The following is a 13,870-nucleotide window of genomic DNA, read 5'->3' as shown; positions in this document are numbered from 1 at the left end:
AGCAAGGAGAAACACAGAAAGAGACCCAGAATGAAGGGGAGATAGGCTGAAAGATGAGAGGGGGAAAGAAGCATAGGGTTGGTGGAGAAGTGGGGATGGGAAAGAATGGAAGGGGAAACAAGGGAGGGGGGAAGGGAAGAATTACAGTGAAGAGGAAACGGGAATACTGAGGATGAGATAAAGTAAGGAAGAGGCTGTGTTCAGAGTTGGCAGAAAAGAGGAGGGGCCACAAGACATCTGAGAGACCAATAGGAGAGACGAATGAGAGTGAGGCGAGAGCAAGGAGAGCAAGAGAGAGAACAAGAAGGAGAAAAAAGAAAGGAGGAAGAGATAGGAAGAAAAGGAAGGAGTAAGGGGAAAGCCCATCTTCAGTGAACACCCAGGTTTCTGGGGTAGATAACAGAAGGAGCGCATGCTCAGAAGCCAGCTAGCACTGAGCCAGGAAAGACAGGACAGGAGAAGTATAAAGGAAAGGGACGAAGACAACAGAGCCCCTTGACTGGCGCAGAGATAGGATAAGATGAAGTCAAAGATAACAGTGGGGAGATATATCTCGCTCTTCTTTCCTTACCACCTTCCTTGTATCCAACTGTGATGATTTCCTGGCTCTTTGTTGCTCTGAGCAGGCAGCCTCCTCCTGCTTTGAGAACTTTGCTTCCCTCTGTCTGGAATGTTCTTCCCTGTAGGTATCTACATTACTCACTCCTTCATATCCCTTAGGTTGTTGAAATGTTTTCCTCTTGGTGAGGCCTATGTTGATCACCCTATTGTGAATCAGCCCCTCCACTTACTCCCCCTGACATTGTACGCATGCTCCTTAGTCTATGATGTGTAGTTTGGGATGTACTATGACAGAAAAATGTAATATGCTTAGTGTCCTTCCTGTCACCACCTCTCTAGAATGTAAGCACTCTACAGGTATGAATTTTGCCAGTTTTTTTAGTTGTTGAATCCCTAGTACACAGGACAAATGTTTGTTGAATGAGTAAGTAAATTATGTTGAATATGAACAATTTGTGAAAATTGAAAAGAGGATAAATGGAGCAAATCTCTGATGTGATTGTACATTACTGTGACTTCTTTGGAACACAGACAACAGCAGAAAATTCTAATCACCATAGGGCTCCGTTCAGGTGAACTTTGGTGAATGATAATTTTAGCTAATAGGTTAACAAAGCAGGCGTACTGAATGAGGCTATTTTCCTTGATACCCCCTTTTCTGTCAGAGATGAAATGGCTGTGCAGTGGTTGTCAATAACAAATAGACTCTGGCTCGTGAAAGGGTTAGTAAGCCATGGCAGGGCAGAAAGACTAATAGGAAAGGATGAGGACAGAAATGCATGCTTGATGGAGGCTTGTTTTTTATTCATTTGTTTGTGGCCAGAGTACAAGGAGTATCGCATCTAATTTGGAGGGAGCTCTCCACACCTTCCATAGTTACATTGTGACCAACTTGGACGCAGAGCAGGATACTTTTGAAAGGTTTATAAAGAAAGTGTGTGCTTCCTCTGGAGAGCTTAAATTGACTGTGTCACTCAGATCCTTCCCTATCCATAGATTAGAGAGCAGCTGTGAAAAATACCCCCAGTTGTCTTTCACTGCACTTGTTGCTCAGGTATGGACGCAGCACTCTGACTGGGTTGCTTGGGCTAAATGTATTCGAGAATATACTGTCCCTCAACTGGATACGGTAGATTGAATTTCCTCAAAACATTCAAGCATATGTGCCTTTGAAGATAATTTAAAAATCACTCAGGGTGATTGCGGTGTCCTTGTCTGTATCTTGAAATGTAGATTACTGGAAAACTGGTGTGATCTTTTCCTTCTTTGGACCTTCATTTCCATAGCAGGCTGGCTTGTAAGAGTGATCACTTCAGCGTTTTGATGCCATGATTACCTTAAATGAAGTGTTTCAGTGTAAAAGGTGGCAAAAGTGGCTATGCTTATTCTCATTTTTAATTTTTTTGGCATTCTTTTCCCCAGGGGGAGTGGCCGCAGTGGATCCTATCTGGCAGTGAGTGGCTGTCATGATCTCTACAGCACCGCTCTACAGCGGCGTGCACAACTGGACCAGTTCTGACCGGATTCGCATGTGCGGCCTCAACGAGGAGAGGTAAAGCTGTACCTAGTCACTTTTGGGGGTAGGACTTGGGGACAAGATTCCTGTTTGTTTCTAATTTTCCTCAATCATGGGGATCACCTGCTTTGCCACACTGTCCTTGTTCCAATGAAAATGAGGAAGCCATCAGATGACCTTTGCCACCTAGTATTATCTGTGTCGTTATTAAGAATTGTCAGATTGGACTGCTCTTTGGGCTGCTGAGGGAGGGGGAGTTGGTTGGGGGAGTGGGAGGGAAATGGGAGGCCGTGGCGGGGAGGAGGCAGAAATCTTAAATAAATAAATAAATAAATAAATAAATAAATAAACAAACAAATAAATAAATAAATACAGATGAAATAGAATCATCCATTCTAAGTATATATAGCCCATTATTTCTAAATTACTGCCACTAATATCAAAATAGCATATAACACTAAAATTTTAAATGCATAGGATCTCAAATAAAATATTAAAACAAGCCAGAGAGATGGCTCACTGGGAAAAAAAAAAAAAAGAATTGTCAGATTGTGGAGTAAAGAAAAGCTCAGGTGCTCGCTGTTTCTGTTTTTTATGTCAAAGTTGGCTGCTTAAAACTCCATGTAAGATATTTTCGTCTCTTGTTCCGGGCTTAGAAGAAAGTTGATCATGTAGCTTTTTAAATAAATATAATTTATTTATTTTTATTTCATGTGTAGTTATGTTTTGCCTGCATGTACGTCTGTGTGAAGATATCAGATTCTCTGAAACTGGGGTTACAAGCAGTTATGAGCTGTCAAGGGGGTGCTGGAAGTTGAACCTGGGTCCTCTGGAGGAAAAGCCAGTGTACTCTTAATTGCTGACCCATCTCTCCAGCCCCTCATCATACAGCTTTAAGGTGGGAACCGGTCGTCAGAGTTTTGGGGGCCAGTACTTCCTGCATCAAGAAGCTAGCAAAAATTTGTCAGGAAGACCTTATGAAGTATCCAAGGAAGATGAGGTTTTAATATAAAATTGAGTTGCTAAGGCCTGCCTGGTTTGTATGTGTGTTTCAGTTTTCTGATTTTTGGTTGATCATGAGAGGCCTCTTAAAAATTATACCTCATATCGAGGGTACCCAATTGTCCTTCAGAGTTTATATTTTCCTTTTATAACTCCTGGCCAAATTGCTCTGTGTGGTGGTTATGAGACCTTTTCCAACTTCAAGGCATTGTTCTGGTATTTTAATCTATTGACTATTTAAATTCAAATACGCCATAGGAATTACAATAGGACTTTCCCTCCAGTTTAAGATCTGGTGTCTTCAAAAAGAAATAAAGAGCCTGGTTTAGGTCAGTTGAGATGGTTCACTGGGTAAAGATGCTTGCTGCTAAGCCTGACAACCTGAGTTTGATCCTCAGAACCAATTAATTGTAAGGAGAAAATAAGTCCCACAGGTTGTCCTCTGATCTCCACATGGACACACCAGTGCTACCCTACACCTCAAATAACTCAATGAATGTAAAAAAAAAATACAACTGGAGTTTCTTTGGTAAACCTAAAAGCCGTCCGTGTGTTGGGAGAGGTAATGTTGATAATTTTGAAGGGAAGAAAGAATGATAACTTTTGCTTTTATATACTAGGATTTTGTGGCTCTAGGGATAAAATACTGGGACTCAGGAATACTCAGCTTCATGTTTGTGGGTTTTTTGTTTTTTGTTTGTGTGGTTGGTTGGTTTTGGTTTTTCGAGACAAGGTTTCTTTGTGTAGCCCTGCCTGTCCTGGAGCTAGCTCTGTAGACCAGGTTGGTTTGGAACTCACAGAGATCCACCTGCCTCTGCCTCCTTAATGCTGGGATTAAAGGTATACTTATTTTTTTTAAAAAAATATTGATTTTTTTTCTTTAGTTCCTAATTAGAGAAGTATGTACTTGTCTGAGACTAAGTTTAGAAGGATAAACCCTTTTATTTTCTTACTCCGTTAGCACCTGATAGCTTTTTGGTTTTTGTACTGAGGAATGCATTTAGAGATGGATTTAAAAAAGAAATTTAATTTTAGAATACAAAAATCAAAACCAATGAAAATAAAGTGAAATTCTTCTGGGAGACAGCAGAAAGAAAAAGATTTTCCTTTGTGCATGAGGTCTGTTCTCAGATCATTCTGAGAGATGATCTTTGGCAAGGCAAGGTGGTGGTTGTGATTTGTGAGTACGCATTGGTCAGCCATGTTGTTCTAGTTATAAGTAGTTGAGGCTGACTTAGAGCTGTGAGCCTGAGCCTTCAAGACGCTAGTGCACAAGCTAGGCGTGGTTACTCATGGCTGTAATCCCAGTTCTCAGGAGGCTAAGGCAGGAATACTGTGGATTTGAGACCGCGCCTGGGCTACATATTAAGTTTTAGGCTAGCCTTGGCTATATAAGTGAGACTGTCTCAGTAAAGCAGGCAGTTGTATGCTAACCTGAGAAATTAAAAAACAGTGGACAAATTACCTTAGTTCACTGTCTGTGCTATATTCCTTCCAAGAAGGGAGTTGGAAGTAGATGTGAAATTCTATTTTTACAGACCTTTCTTTAGATGCTAAATTAGCAAATATGCCCAGTGGTTAAGGTGACCTTTTAAACATTGTCATTTCTGATCCCATCTTCCCTTTGTCGCCTTCTTACCACAGTCTAAGCTATGTTACAGCTGATTTCCAAAATGTAATCTCACCCTATGTGCTCTTTTTTTGAGTCAGTGTCTCTTTCCTGCTGCCCAGGCTGGCCTGGATTTTACTATTATAACCTAGGTAGACCTCTGACTTGTAGTAATCCTACTGCTTCAGCCCAACTGCTAGGATGTCATGTGTGAGTAACCATGCCTGGTAATTAATATTACACATATACTATATGTCTTTTCTCTCTTTATATATATATTTTTTTCTATGTGTATGGGTGTTTTGCCTGCATGTATGTCTGTGCACCATGTGTATGCCTGGTACCCATAAAGATCAAATAAAGGGCATCAGATGCCCTGGAAATGGACTTGCAAATGGTTGTTAGCGTCATGTGAGTGTTGGGAATCAAACTCAGGTCCCTTAAAGAGTAGCAAGTTCTTTTAACTGCTGAGCCATCTCTCCAGTCCCCACCCTCTCCCCCATTTTGCAAACAAGAGTCTTGCTATGTAGCATGGGAAGAAAGTCTTCCTGTCTTAGCCTCCATAGTACTGTGATTACAAGCATGTGCCACCAAGCCCAGCTTTACTCTGGAAAAACCATCTTCCCTCATCCTTTCCAACTTACTGTAGACCTTACAGTTTTGAGGTATAAAGCTGTATTTGGGGATAAACTTAAAATGACATTGTAGAAGTCTGCCCAGCTTCATCAAATATGGTTGAGAACAGAAGGCATTGCCTTTTTTTTTTTTTTTTTTTTTGGTTTTTTGAGACAGGGTTTCTCTGTAGCTTTGGTGCCCGTCCCGGAACTAGCTCTTGTAGACCAGGCTGGTCTCGAACTCCCAGAGATCTGCCTGCCTCTGCCTCCCTAGAGGCATTGCCTTTTTGACTGTTCCAGGTGGTTGGTCAGCTTTATAGTCAAACCTCCAGCTAAATTAGCTTACTTGCTTCTGGCATTTAATTAAGTATTTATTCAATACAAAAGCAAACCAGTAGTACATCTTAGTACATTGCAGGTAAGTGCTGAGGTGTGGTGTGAACAAGTCCTATGGAGTCTCGATGCAAGAATGATGCATTTTCATGGCACTATCAGAGGACAGAGGACAGTACCATCCTGAGCCCAGGCTGGAGAGATGAATTAGGAGTTTGGGGTGAAGGCCAATATCCATATTTCCTTGAGTGTTTGGGGAAGGCCTTGGCTGGAGTAAAGGGGGTCCTGGAGGAGCAGTAAGACTTCAAATAGGAAAAGTCTCGGGGCTGGTAAGATACTGGTCTCATGCATTCTAGACCAACAGGAACTGAAAAGGGCCTGCATGACAGGTCCAGGTGTGTTAGCCTTCAATAATTAGGAAAACAGCTCATTTTGGTTAAGTTCAACAAAGCCTTGAGCATACCAGCTGGCTTCTAATGGGAAGAAACAGAATTTATTTCTAGTCCTGATGGGAATCTCCTTATATTTTCCCCTCACCTATATCCCCATAACCTTGCTCAGTTGACCCAGCCCCCCTCCCCGCCTCTGCCTTTCTGATCCCAGGCTCCTCTCAGCAGAGCGTTTTTTAAATATTTGCTCAGCTTTGCATCCCCCTCAGAGGATTTGAAACATCATCACACACATTTTCCCAGAGCTTGGGGACTGGTGGTGAGGCTTAGGCATGGCTGAAGTAGCCAGAAGTGCTGCTTCTGCTGCCACCACCCGCTTCTCTGCCTGACTCTAGGCTTTCCTGGTAATTGCTGGCTTGCAAGAACATAGCTTCTGCTTCGAAGCAGGATTTCTGCCCAAGGAGCAGCCCACCAAGTGGGGAGGGTGCATGGTCAGAAGGGGAAAGAATGTAAACAAATAGTGCCTTCCCATGTGGAGTTTTGGAGGCAGGGACTGCTGTTTCCCCCTCACCCCCGCAGCCCTCCCCCTAAACCATCCCTGGTGATTCTAGTTGGAACATGCTTCTTCAGCCCAAGGCTTGGTGCATATAGGTCCTGCTTTTCTGGTCTCTCGGGAGTTGATGTGAAAAGTGTGTTTTCCCTTTCCTTGGGGCCCTCCCCTTCCTCAAGACCCCCAACTGCCTCCAAAGCCCTTGCCTCACAGTCATTCTGTTTGTTCCAGCTGTGGAACCCTCCCACTTCTGCCACCCTAGCTGATTTTTAAAGGGAACAAGCCTTTCCCCCTTGGTTAGCCCCTTCTGGAGCACTGAAAAGATGGGGAGAGGACTGTTCTGATCCCCATTGCCATTTTTGGTTCTTTTGCCCCAGGTACAATTTGGGAGTCCCTGTTTCAGTCAGAGGGAGAGAGTTATTTGCAGGGTACTCCTCCTTGTTGGAGTTGGCTGCAGGCACCCCAAATACCTTTAGACTAGAGTGGTTGGTAAGGCAGGGGCTGACTTTTCTTCACAGGCTGTATTGGATCTCTGGCAGGGCTCCAAAGATGGCAGGCAAAATCAAACAAAGAGCAGGCAGAGCAGTCTTATGCTTTGCCCACCAAGAAAACTTGCTGCAGCTTTGTTTTTTGACCCCCACCTCCTCTGCAGCCACTCCCACCCTGGCGGCTGCCCTATTGATATGCTCCCTAGTGCAGGGGCAGTGTGTTCCTGCTGCACTTAGAGTACCAAACTTTGACTGGGTGTTTGTCCTTCAACTTTAGCAGTTTTATCCTTTTATTTGCTTTGTCAACTGTAACATTTTTGAAGATTCTTACCTGAATTTAGAGAGTTCTTTATGAACAGGTGGGGGTTTTTCTCCTTTGAGCCGCAGCTTTCTGGCCTTAAGCCTTTACTTATGGCCCATACCAATGTGAACATGAAGTCCGTGGCTTTGAGGGGCTCCCTTTGGGAAGGGAGGAAATGTGGTGGTACAGAGAGGTTGAAGGGAAGGTGCTCCCTGTGTATTATGTATGAGATGGGAAGATGCTGGCTGGAGCCAGGTAGAGTTCTAGAACCATTCCTTTGGAGAGAAAGAAGTATTTGTTCATTTTTTTGTTGTATCGTTTTGCCATGTTTAAATTAAGATAGGGTCTTATGATGTAGCCTTGCTAAGGACTTGAAATTCCTTACGTAGACCAGAGCCTAGGCTGGCCTTGAACTCAAATCCACCTGCCTCTGCCTCCTGAGTGCCAGGATTTAAAAAGATGCGGATCACCGCCACATTTACTCCATTTAGCTGTTGTTTGAGACTGGGTCTCCTGTAGCCCAACTAATTTTGAGTTCCTTACCTTCCGGTCTCCACTTCCTAAGTGTTCAAATTACAAACACATGACACATGCTTGGCTAAATGTAGTATTTTTTTTTTTATTATTATGTATACAATATTCTGTCTGTGTGTATGCCGGCAGGCCAGAAGAGGGCACCAGACCCCATTATAGATGGTTGTGAGCCACCATGTGGTTGCTGGGAATTGAACTCAGGACCTTTGGTAGAGCAGGCAATGCTCTTAACCTCTGAGCCATCTCTCCAGCCCCTAAATGTAGTATTTTTAAAGAGCCTCTTAGTGTCAGTGACCAGATAGCCTCAAATCAGTGTCATTGTATGTGCTGGTAAATGTGAATGTGTACAGTCTCCAGGCATGCCCGGGACCGCTGGATGAACAGGGGATTCAGATTTGGACTAGACTTAAACACAGTGGGAATGGTGATTTGTTTTGGAAGAGATTTACCCTAATATGGCACTTCCCATATAGACTTGAAACAAGCTGAGATTTAAAATGAAATGAATTTGCATGCCGTTGAGGCTTATGGGTCACATCTATCTCTGTTTTGATGATGCCCTGTATTCCTAGATTGAAATGGTCACCTTGATGGGTAAGCTCCAGGGCAAAGGAGAAGGTACTAAGATGGGGTTCTCCCACACTTTTTGTGAGAACACTAGAAAGCAGGATAAGTAGCCCCAAATTCTGGTCAGACAAGGCTCCTATTGAAGAACTTGCAAAGCCACATGCAGTGACTGCTTTGCGTCTTTGATCCCCTTAGTATTCTGCTATCCCCTGAAGCCACCATGGAAAGTGAGATAGGAGGGTTTTGTGGGAAGGCAGAGAAGCAGGGCCATCTAGAGAAAGTGTTAGTGGCCTAAGTCTGAGCCTTATGTCCCTTTTCTGGTTGTGTCTTCCCTGCCAGAAGAGCACCTCTTTCTGATGAGGAATCCACGACAGGTGACTGCCAGCACTTTGGATCTCAGGAGTTTTGTGTCAGCAGCAGTTTTTCCAAGGTAAGGATCTATGTTTTGTTATATGTTGCCCATCAAAGAGTGAACTTTCCGGGGGTATATGGCTGAGAATGGCAGCAAGAAGACAGATGTTGCTCTAGATGAGATAGAAATTGGTACATTGGTACTTTGCAGTTGGTTGAGTTGCAGAAAGGACCAGCAGTTACCTCTTAGGCCTCTGGATACTTGGATCAGCTGCTGGGAGCTTGCTAAGATGGGCATGCTGTTCTTTCATTGCAGGTGGAGCTCACAGCAGTTGGAAGTGGCAGCAATGCCCGGGGGGCAAACCCAGATGGCAGTACAACAGAAAAACTTGGGCACAGGTCACAAGATCAGCCTGATGATCCCCAGCCAAAAATGGACTATGTTGGGAATGCAGGAGAGGCGGAGGGCCTCCTGATGCCACTGAGCAGCCCAGGAGACGGGCTTAAGCTGCCCACTCCTGATAGCACTGAGGCCAGCCATAGCAGGGCCAATTGCTCCTGGACTCCCCTAAGCACCCAAATGAGCAAACAGGTTGACTGCTCGCCAGCCGGGGTAAAGGCTTTGGACTCTCGGCACAGTGTTGGGGAGAAGAACACTTTTATTTTGGCAACTCTCGGAACTGGAGTCCCTGTGGAGGGAACCCTGCCTCTAGTTACCACTAACTTCAGTCAGCTTCCGGCACCTATCTGCCCTCCTGCCCCTGGGTCGGCCTCTGTGACCCCATCAGTTCCCGATCCATTCCAAGTTCCCCTTTCTGTCCCAGCCCCGGTGCCCCACTCAGGACTAGTTCCAGTCCAGGTTGCCACATCGGCTTCAGCTCCTTCTCCTCCCCTAGCACCAGTGCCCGCTCTAGCTCCAGCACCGCCCTCGGTGCCTACTCTCATCTCTGATTCAAACCCTCTCTCTGTGTCAGCCTCTGTCTTGGTGCCTGTGTCAGCCTCTGCTCCCCACTCAGTCCCAGTGCCACTGTCGGCTCCTGCTCCTACTCCTCTCACTGTCTCTGTTTCTGCACCTCCCTTGGCCCTGATCCAGGCTCCTGTGCCTCCTTCAGCTCCCACTTTGGTCCTTGCTTCTGTCCCAACTCCGGTTCTAGCTCCCATGCCAGCATCCACGCCTCCAGCAGCTCCTGCCCCTCCATCTGTGCCAATGCCCACTCCAACCCCATCTTCTGGCCCACCTTCTACCCCCACCCTTATCCCTGCTTTTGCTCCTACACCGGTGCCTGCACCCACCCCGGCCCCAATCTTTACTCCAGCCCCCACGCCCATGCCGGCTGCCACACCAGCTGCCATCCCCACCTCAGCACCCATTCCAGCCTCCTTCAGTTTGAGTCGAGTGTGTTTTCCTGCAGCTCAGGCACCAGCTATGCAAAAAGTCCCCCTGTCTTTTCAGCCAGGGACAGTGTTGACCCCTAACCAGCCGCTGGTATACATCCCACCTCCGAGTTGTGGGCAGCCACTCAGTGTGGCTACACTGCCAACTACTCTGGGAGTCTCTTCCACACTCACGCTCCCAGTTCTGCCATCTTACCTACAGGATAGGTGTCTTCCGGGTGTGTTGGCCTCCCCAGAGCTCCGCTCTTATCCATATGCATTTTCTGTGGCCCGGCCTTTGGCTTCAGATTCGAAGTTGGTCTCTTTAGAGGTGAACAGGCTCTCCTGTACGTCCCCATCCAGCAGCACTAACACCCAGCCTGCTCCTGATGGGGTCCCTGGACCTTTGGCAGATACCTCTCTCACCACTGCTTCTGCCAAGGTGCTTCCAACTTCTCAACCTTTGCTGCCAGCCCCCAGCGGGAACTCAGTCCCACCACACCCCTCCAAGATGCCAGGGGGCACCGAGCAACAAACAGAAGGAACTTCTGTTACCTTCTCTCCTCTCAAGTCACCTCCACAACTGGAGAGAGAGATGGCCTCTCCACCCGAGTGCAGTGAGATGCCTCTTGACCTCTCTTCCAAGTCCAACCGTCAGAAGCTTCCATTGCCGAACCAGCGTAAAACACCTCCCATGCCTGTTTTGACCCCTGTGCACACCAGCAGCAAGGCCCTCCTTTCCACAGTCCTGTCTAGGTCTCAGCGCACAACTCAGGCTGCTGGCAGCAATGTCACTTCCTGCCTGGGCTCCACTTCTTCACCTTTTGTTATCTTTCCTGAGATGGTGAGGAATGGAGACCCAAGCACCTGGGTAAAAAACTCAACTGCTCTGATCAGCACCATTCCTGGCACATATGTGGGAGTGGCCAACCCAGTGCCTGCATCCCTGCTGTTGAACAAGGACCCTAACCTGGGCCTTAATCGAGATCCTCGCCATTTCCCCAAGCAGGAGCCTATCTCCATCATTGATCAAGGAGAGCCTAAGAGCACTGGTGCCACTTGTGGCAAGAAAGGCAGCCAGGCTGGTGCTGAGGGACAGCAAAGCACAGTCAAATCCCGTTATACCCCAGCCCGCATTGCCCCTGGACTGCCAGGGTGCCAAACCAAGGAGCTATCTTTATGGAAACCTACAGGGCTGGCAAATATGTACCCACGATGTTCTGTCAATGGGAAACCCACTAGCACCCAGGTCCTGCCTGTTGGCTGGTCACCATACCACCAAGCATCCCTGCTTTCTATTGGCATTTCCAGTGCCGGGCAACTAACCCCCAATCAGGGGGTGCCTATCAGGCCCACCAGCATTGTTTCTGAGTTTTCTGGTGTGTCATCTCTTGGCTCCAATGAAGCTGTTCATGGACTTCCTGAGGGGCAGCCACGGCCTGGGGGCCCCTTTGCTTCAGAACAGGATGCTGTCACAAAGAACAAAACTTGCCGAATTGCTGCCAAGCCTTATGAAGAACAAGTCAATCCTGTCCTCTTGACTCTCAGCCCTCAGACAGGGACCCTGGCGCTGTCTGTTCAGCCTAGCAGTGGGGACATTGGAGTGAATCAGGGACCTGAAGAATCTGAGAACCACCTCTGCTCTGATAGTACTCCTAAGATGGAAGGCCCCCAGGCAGCCTGTGGCCTGAAGCTGGCGGGAGACACAAAGCCTAAAAACCAAGTGCTTGCTACCTATATGTCCCATGAGCTGGTCCTGGCCACACCCCAGAACTTGTGCAAGATGCCTGAGCTGCCTTTGCTACCTCATGACAGCCACTCTAAGGAACTTGTTTTAGATGTGGTTCCAAGCAGCAAGAGGGGCCCCAGCACAGACCTTTCACAGCTTGGAAGTCAGGTGGATCTGGGGCGGGTGAAAATGGAGAAAGTGGATGGTGATGTGGTCTTCAATTTAGCCAACTGCTTCCGGGCTGATGGTCTCCCAGCAGTTCCCCAGAGGGGCCTGGCTGAGGCTCGGGCTAAAGCTGGGCAAACTCGAGTCAAGCGGGAAAGCGTTGGGGTCTTTACTTGCAAGAACAGTTGGCAACCAGATGAAGAGACAGAATCTCTGCCACCCAAAAAGGTGAAGTGTAACAAAGAAAAGGAAACTGAGGAAGAGCCACAGCAGCAACAGCAGCAGCAGCCACCACCACCACCACCACAGCCACATGATAAGCCCGTGGTCCAGAGTTCCCTGGGATCCAAGGTCGGTACCAGTGTATGGCTGAGAACTCCTGATGGTCTGCTTCGCTTGTGGGTCTCTGCTGAATTTGACTCCCTCCCTCCCGACTCCTAGACAGTGTTCTTGAACTGCTTAACTGTGTGAACAGAGCTGATGAATAGACAGAGCTTTTAATTTGTGGTCTCTCTATATTTTTTACCTGGAAAGGGCAAAGCTCGTTCCATAGGATATAGGAAATGATTTCATCCTTGGCCAGGGAAGCCATTGTCCTAGATAAAGCTGGAAAGCAGAAGAACATACTGGCGAAGGAAATCACTTAATCACAGACTTTTCCCCAAGGACCAGTTCTTCCTGGTCCTTTAAAGATGATGGACCACTGGCCTTGGCAGTTTGGGGCCCAGGGAAGGAAGGAACTTTTTGATAGGGTCTTTTTGGCCCTACTTCTTTCTAGCTCTGTGACATTGATTAAGATAAAGCTTGCTAGTTAATCCCTCTTACCCTCAGTTCCTTCATCTCTGCAATGAGACAAATAATAGTATTTATTCTGAGGGTTGGTGGAAAGGTTAAGTGAGATGTTGATATGAAATATCCAGAATGGGCAAATTGATAAGAGAAAAAGTAGCCTGATAGTTGTCTAGGGCTAGGAGATTTGTTGAGTAACCAATTAATGGGTTTCTGTTCAGGGTGATGAGATAGTTCCTATAGGAGACCAATGGTGATAGTTACACAATTCTGTGTTTACACTAAAAACAATTACATTGTACATGTAAGTAAGCAAATTGTACAGCTTAGCTCAGTAAAGCTGTTAAAATTGATGAGATGGTGTACAACTGCTTAAAATAGTACTTGGCACATAATTAAGCACTCAGTTGGTGTCAGTGGCTCCTTTTGTTTTTAGTATCACAAATAGAAGGACTCCTGCCCTCGTGGAGCTTATGTCTTGCCATGTTGACTTAATGATAGGTAGGCATAGATAGCTCTTCCTGTAGGAGATGATTAGTTCAATAGGCCAATTGAAAAATGAGTGGAGCAGAGAATAAAGTTACAGGATAAGGCGAAGGCAACCAGCACTTCCAGTCCCCCCCACACTTTGGAAACCAAATAATCCAGGTGTTTTGTTAGGTCACATTTTGTTGAGAAACACGTGACTGATAACTAAGATAAAATGAGGCATTAATTCAAAACAGCCCATTGCTAGGAGTGGCCGAGAGGCAGACTAGGTTTCTGTTGCTTGCTTAAATTGTGTTTTTTCAAAATTATTATTGCATTTATATTTATTTGTGTGCATATATGTATGGCACATGCGTGCTGCAGCATCTCTATGGAGGTCAGTGAACAATTTCAGCAGTTCTCTTTGTACCGAGTAGGCACCAAGGATTGAACTCAGATCATTTTGTGTAGCAGCAAGCAGCTTTACCTGCTAATGCATCTTGCCTGCCAAAGAATTATGTTTCATTTGA

At 46.2% G+C, this 13,870-nt stretch overlaps 1 protein-coding gene across 3 annotated transcripts in view; it reads left to right on the top strand.

Annotated features, from left to right (window-relative positions):
- Positions 1–13,870, top strand: part of Bcorl1 (BCL6 corepressor like 1) — a 68,381-nt gene that overhangs the window by 18,210 nt on the left and 36,301 nt on the right. For all 3 annotated transcript variants that reach the window (XM_057760098.1, XM_057760097.1, XM_057760099.1), the window contains exons 2-4: positions 1,984–2,113; positions 8,804–8,894; positions 9,132–12,434. In XM_057760098.1, coding sequence (XP_057616081.1) covers positions 2,028–2,113; positions 8,804–8,894; positions 9,132–12,434 — 3,480 coding nt within the window. In that variant the 5' untranslated portion in view covers positions 1,984–2,027. The remainder of the gene's footprint in view (positions 1–1,983; positions 2,114–8,803; positions 8,895–9,131; positions 12,435–13,870) is intronic.

The sequence above is a fragment of the Chionomys nivalis genome, chromosome X, assembly GCF_950005125.1.
Source record: "Chionomys nivalis chromosome X, mChiNiv1.1, whole genome shotgun sequence".
NCBI classification, from domain to species: Eukaryota; Metazoa; Chordata; class Mammalia; order Rodentia; family Cricetidae; genus Chionomys; species Chionomys nivalis.
Note: the sequence above shows the minus strand (reverse complement) of the source record. Positions and strands in the feature narration are given on the sequence as shown.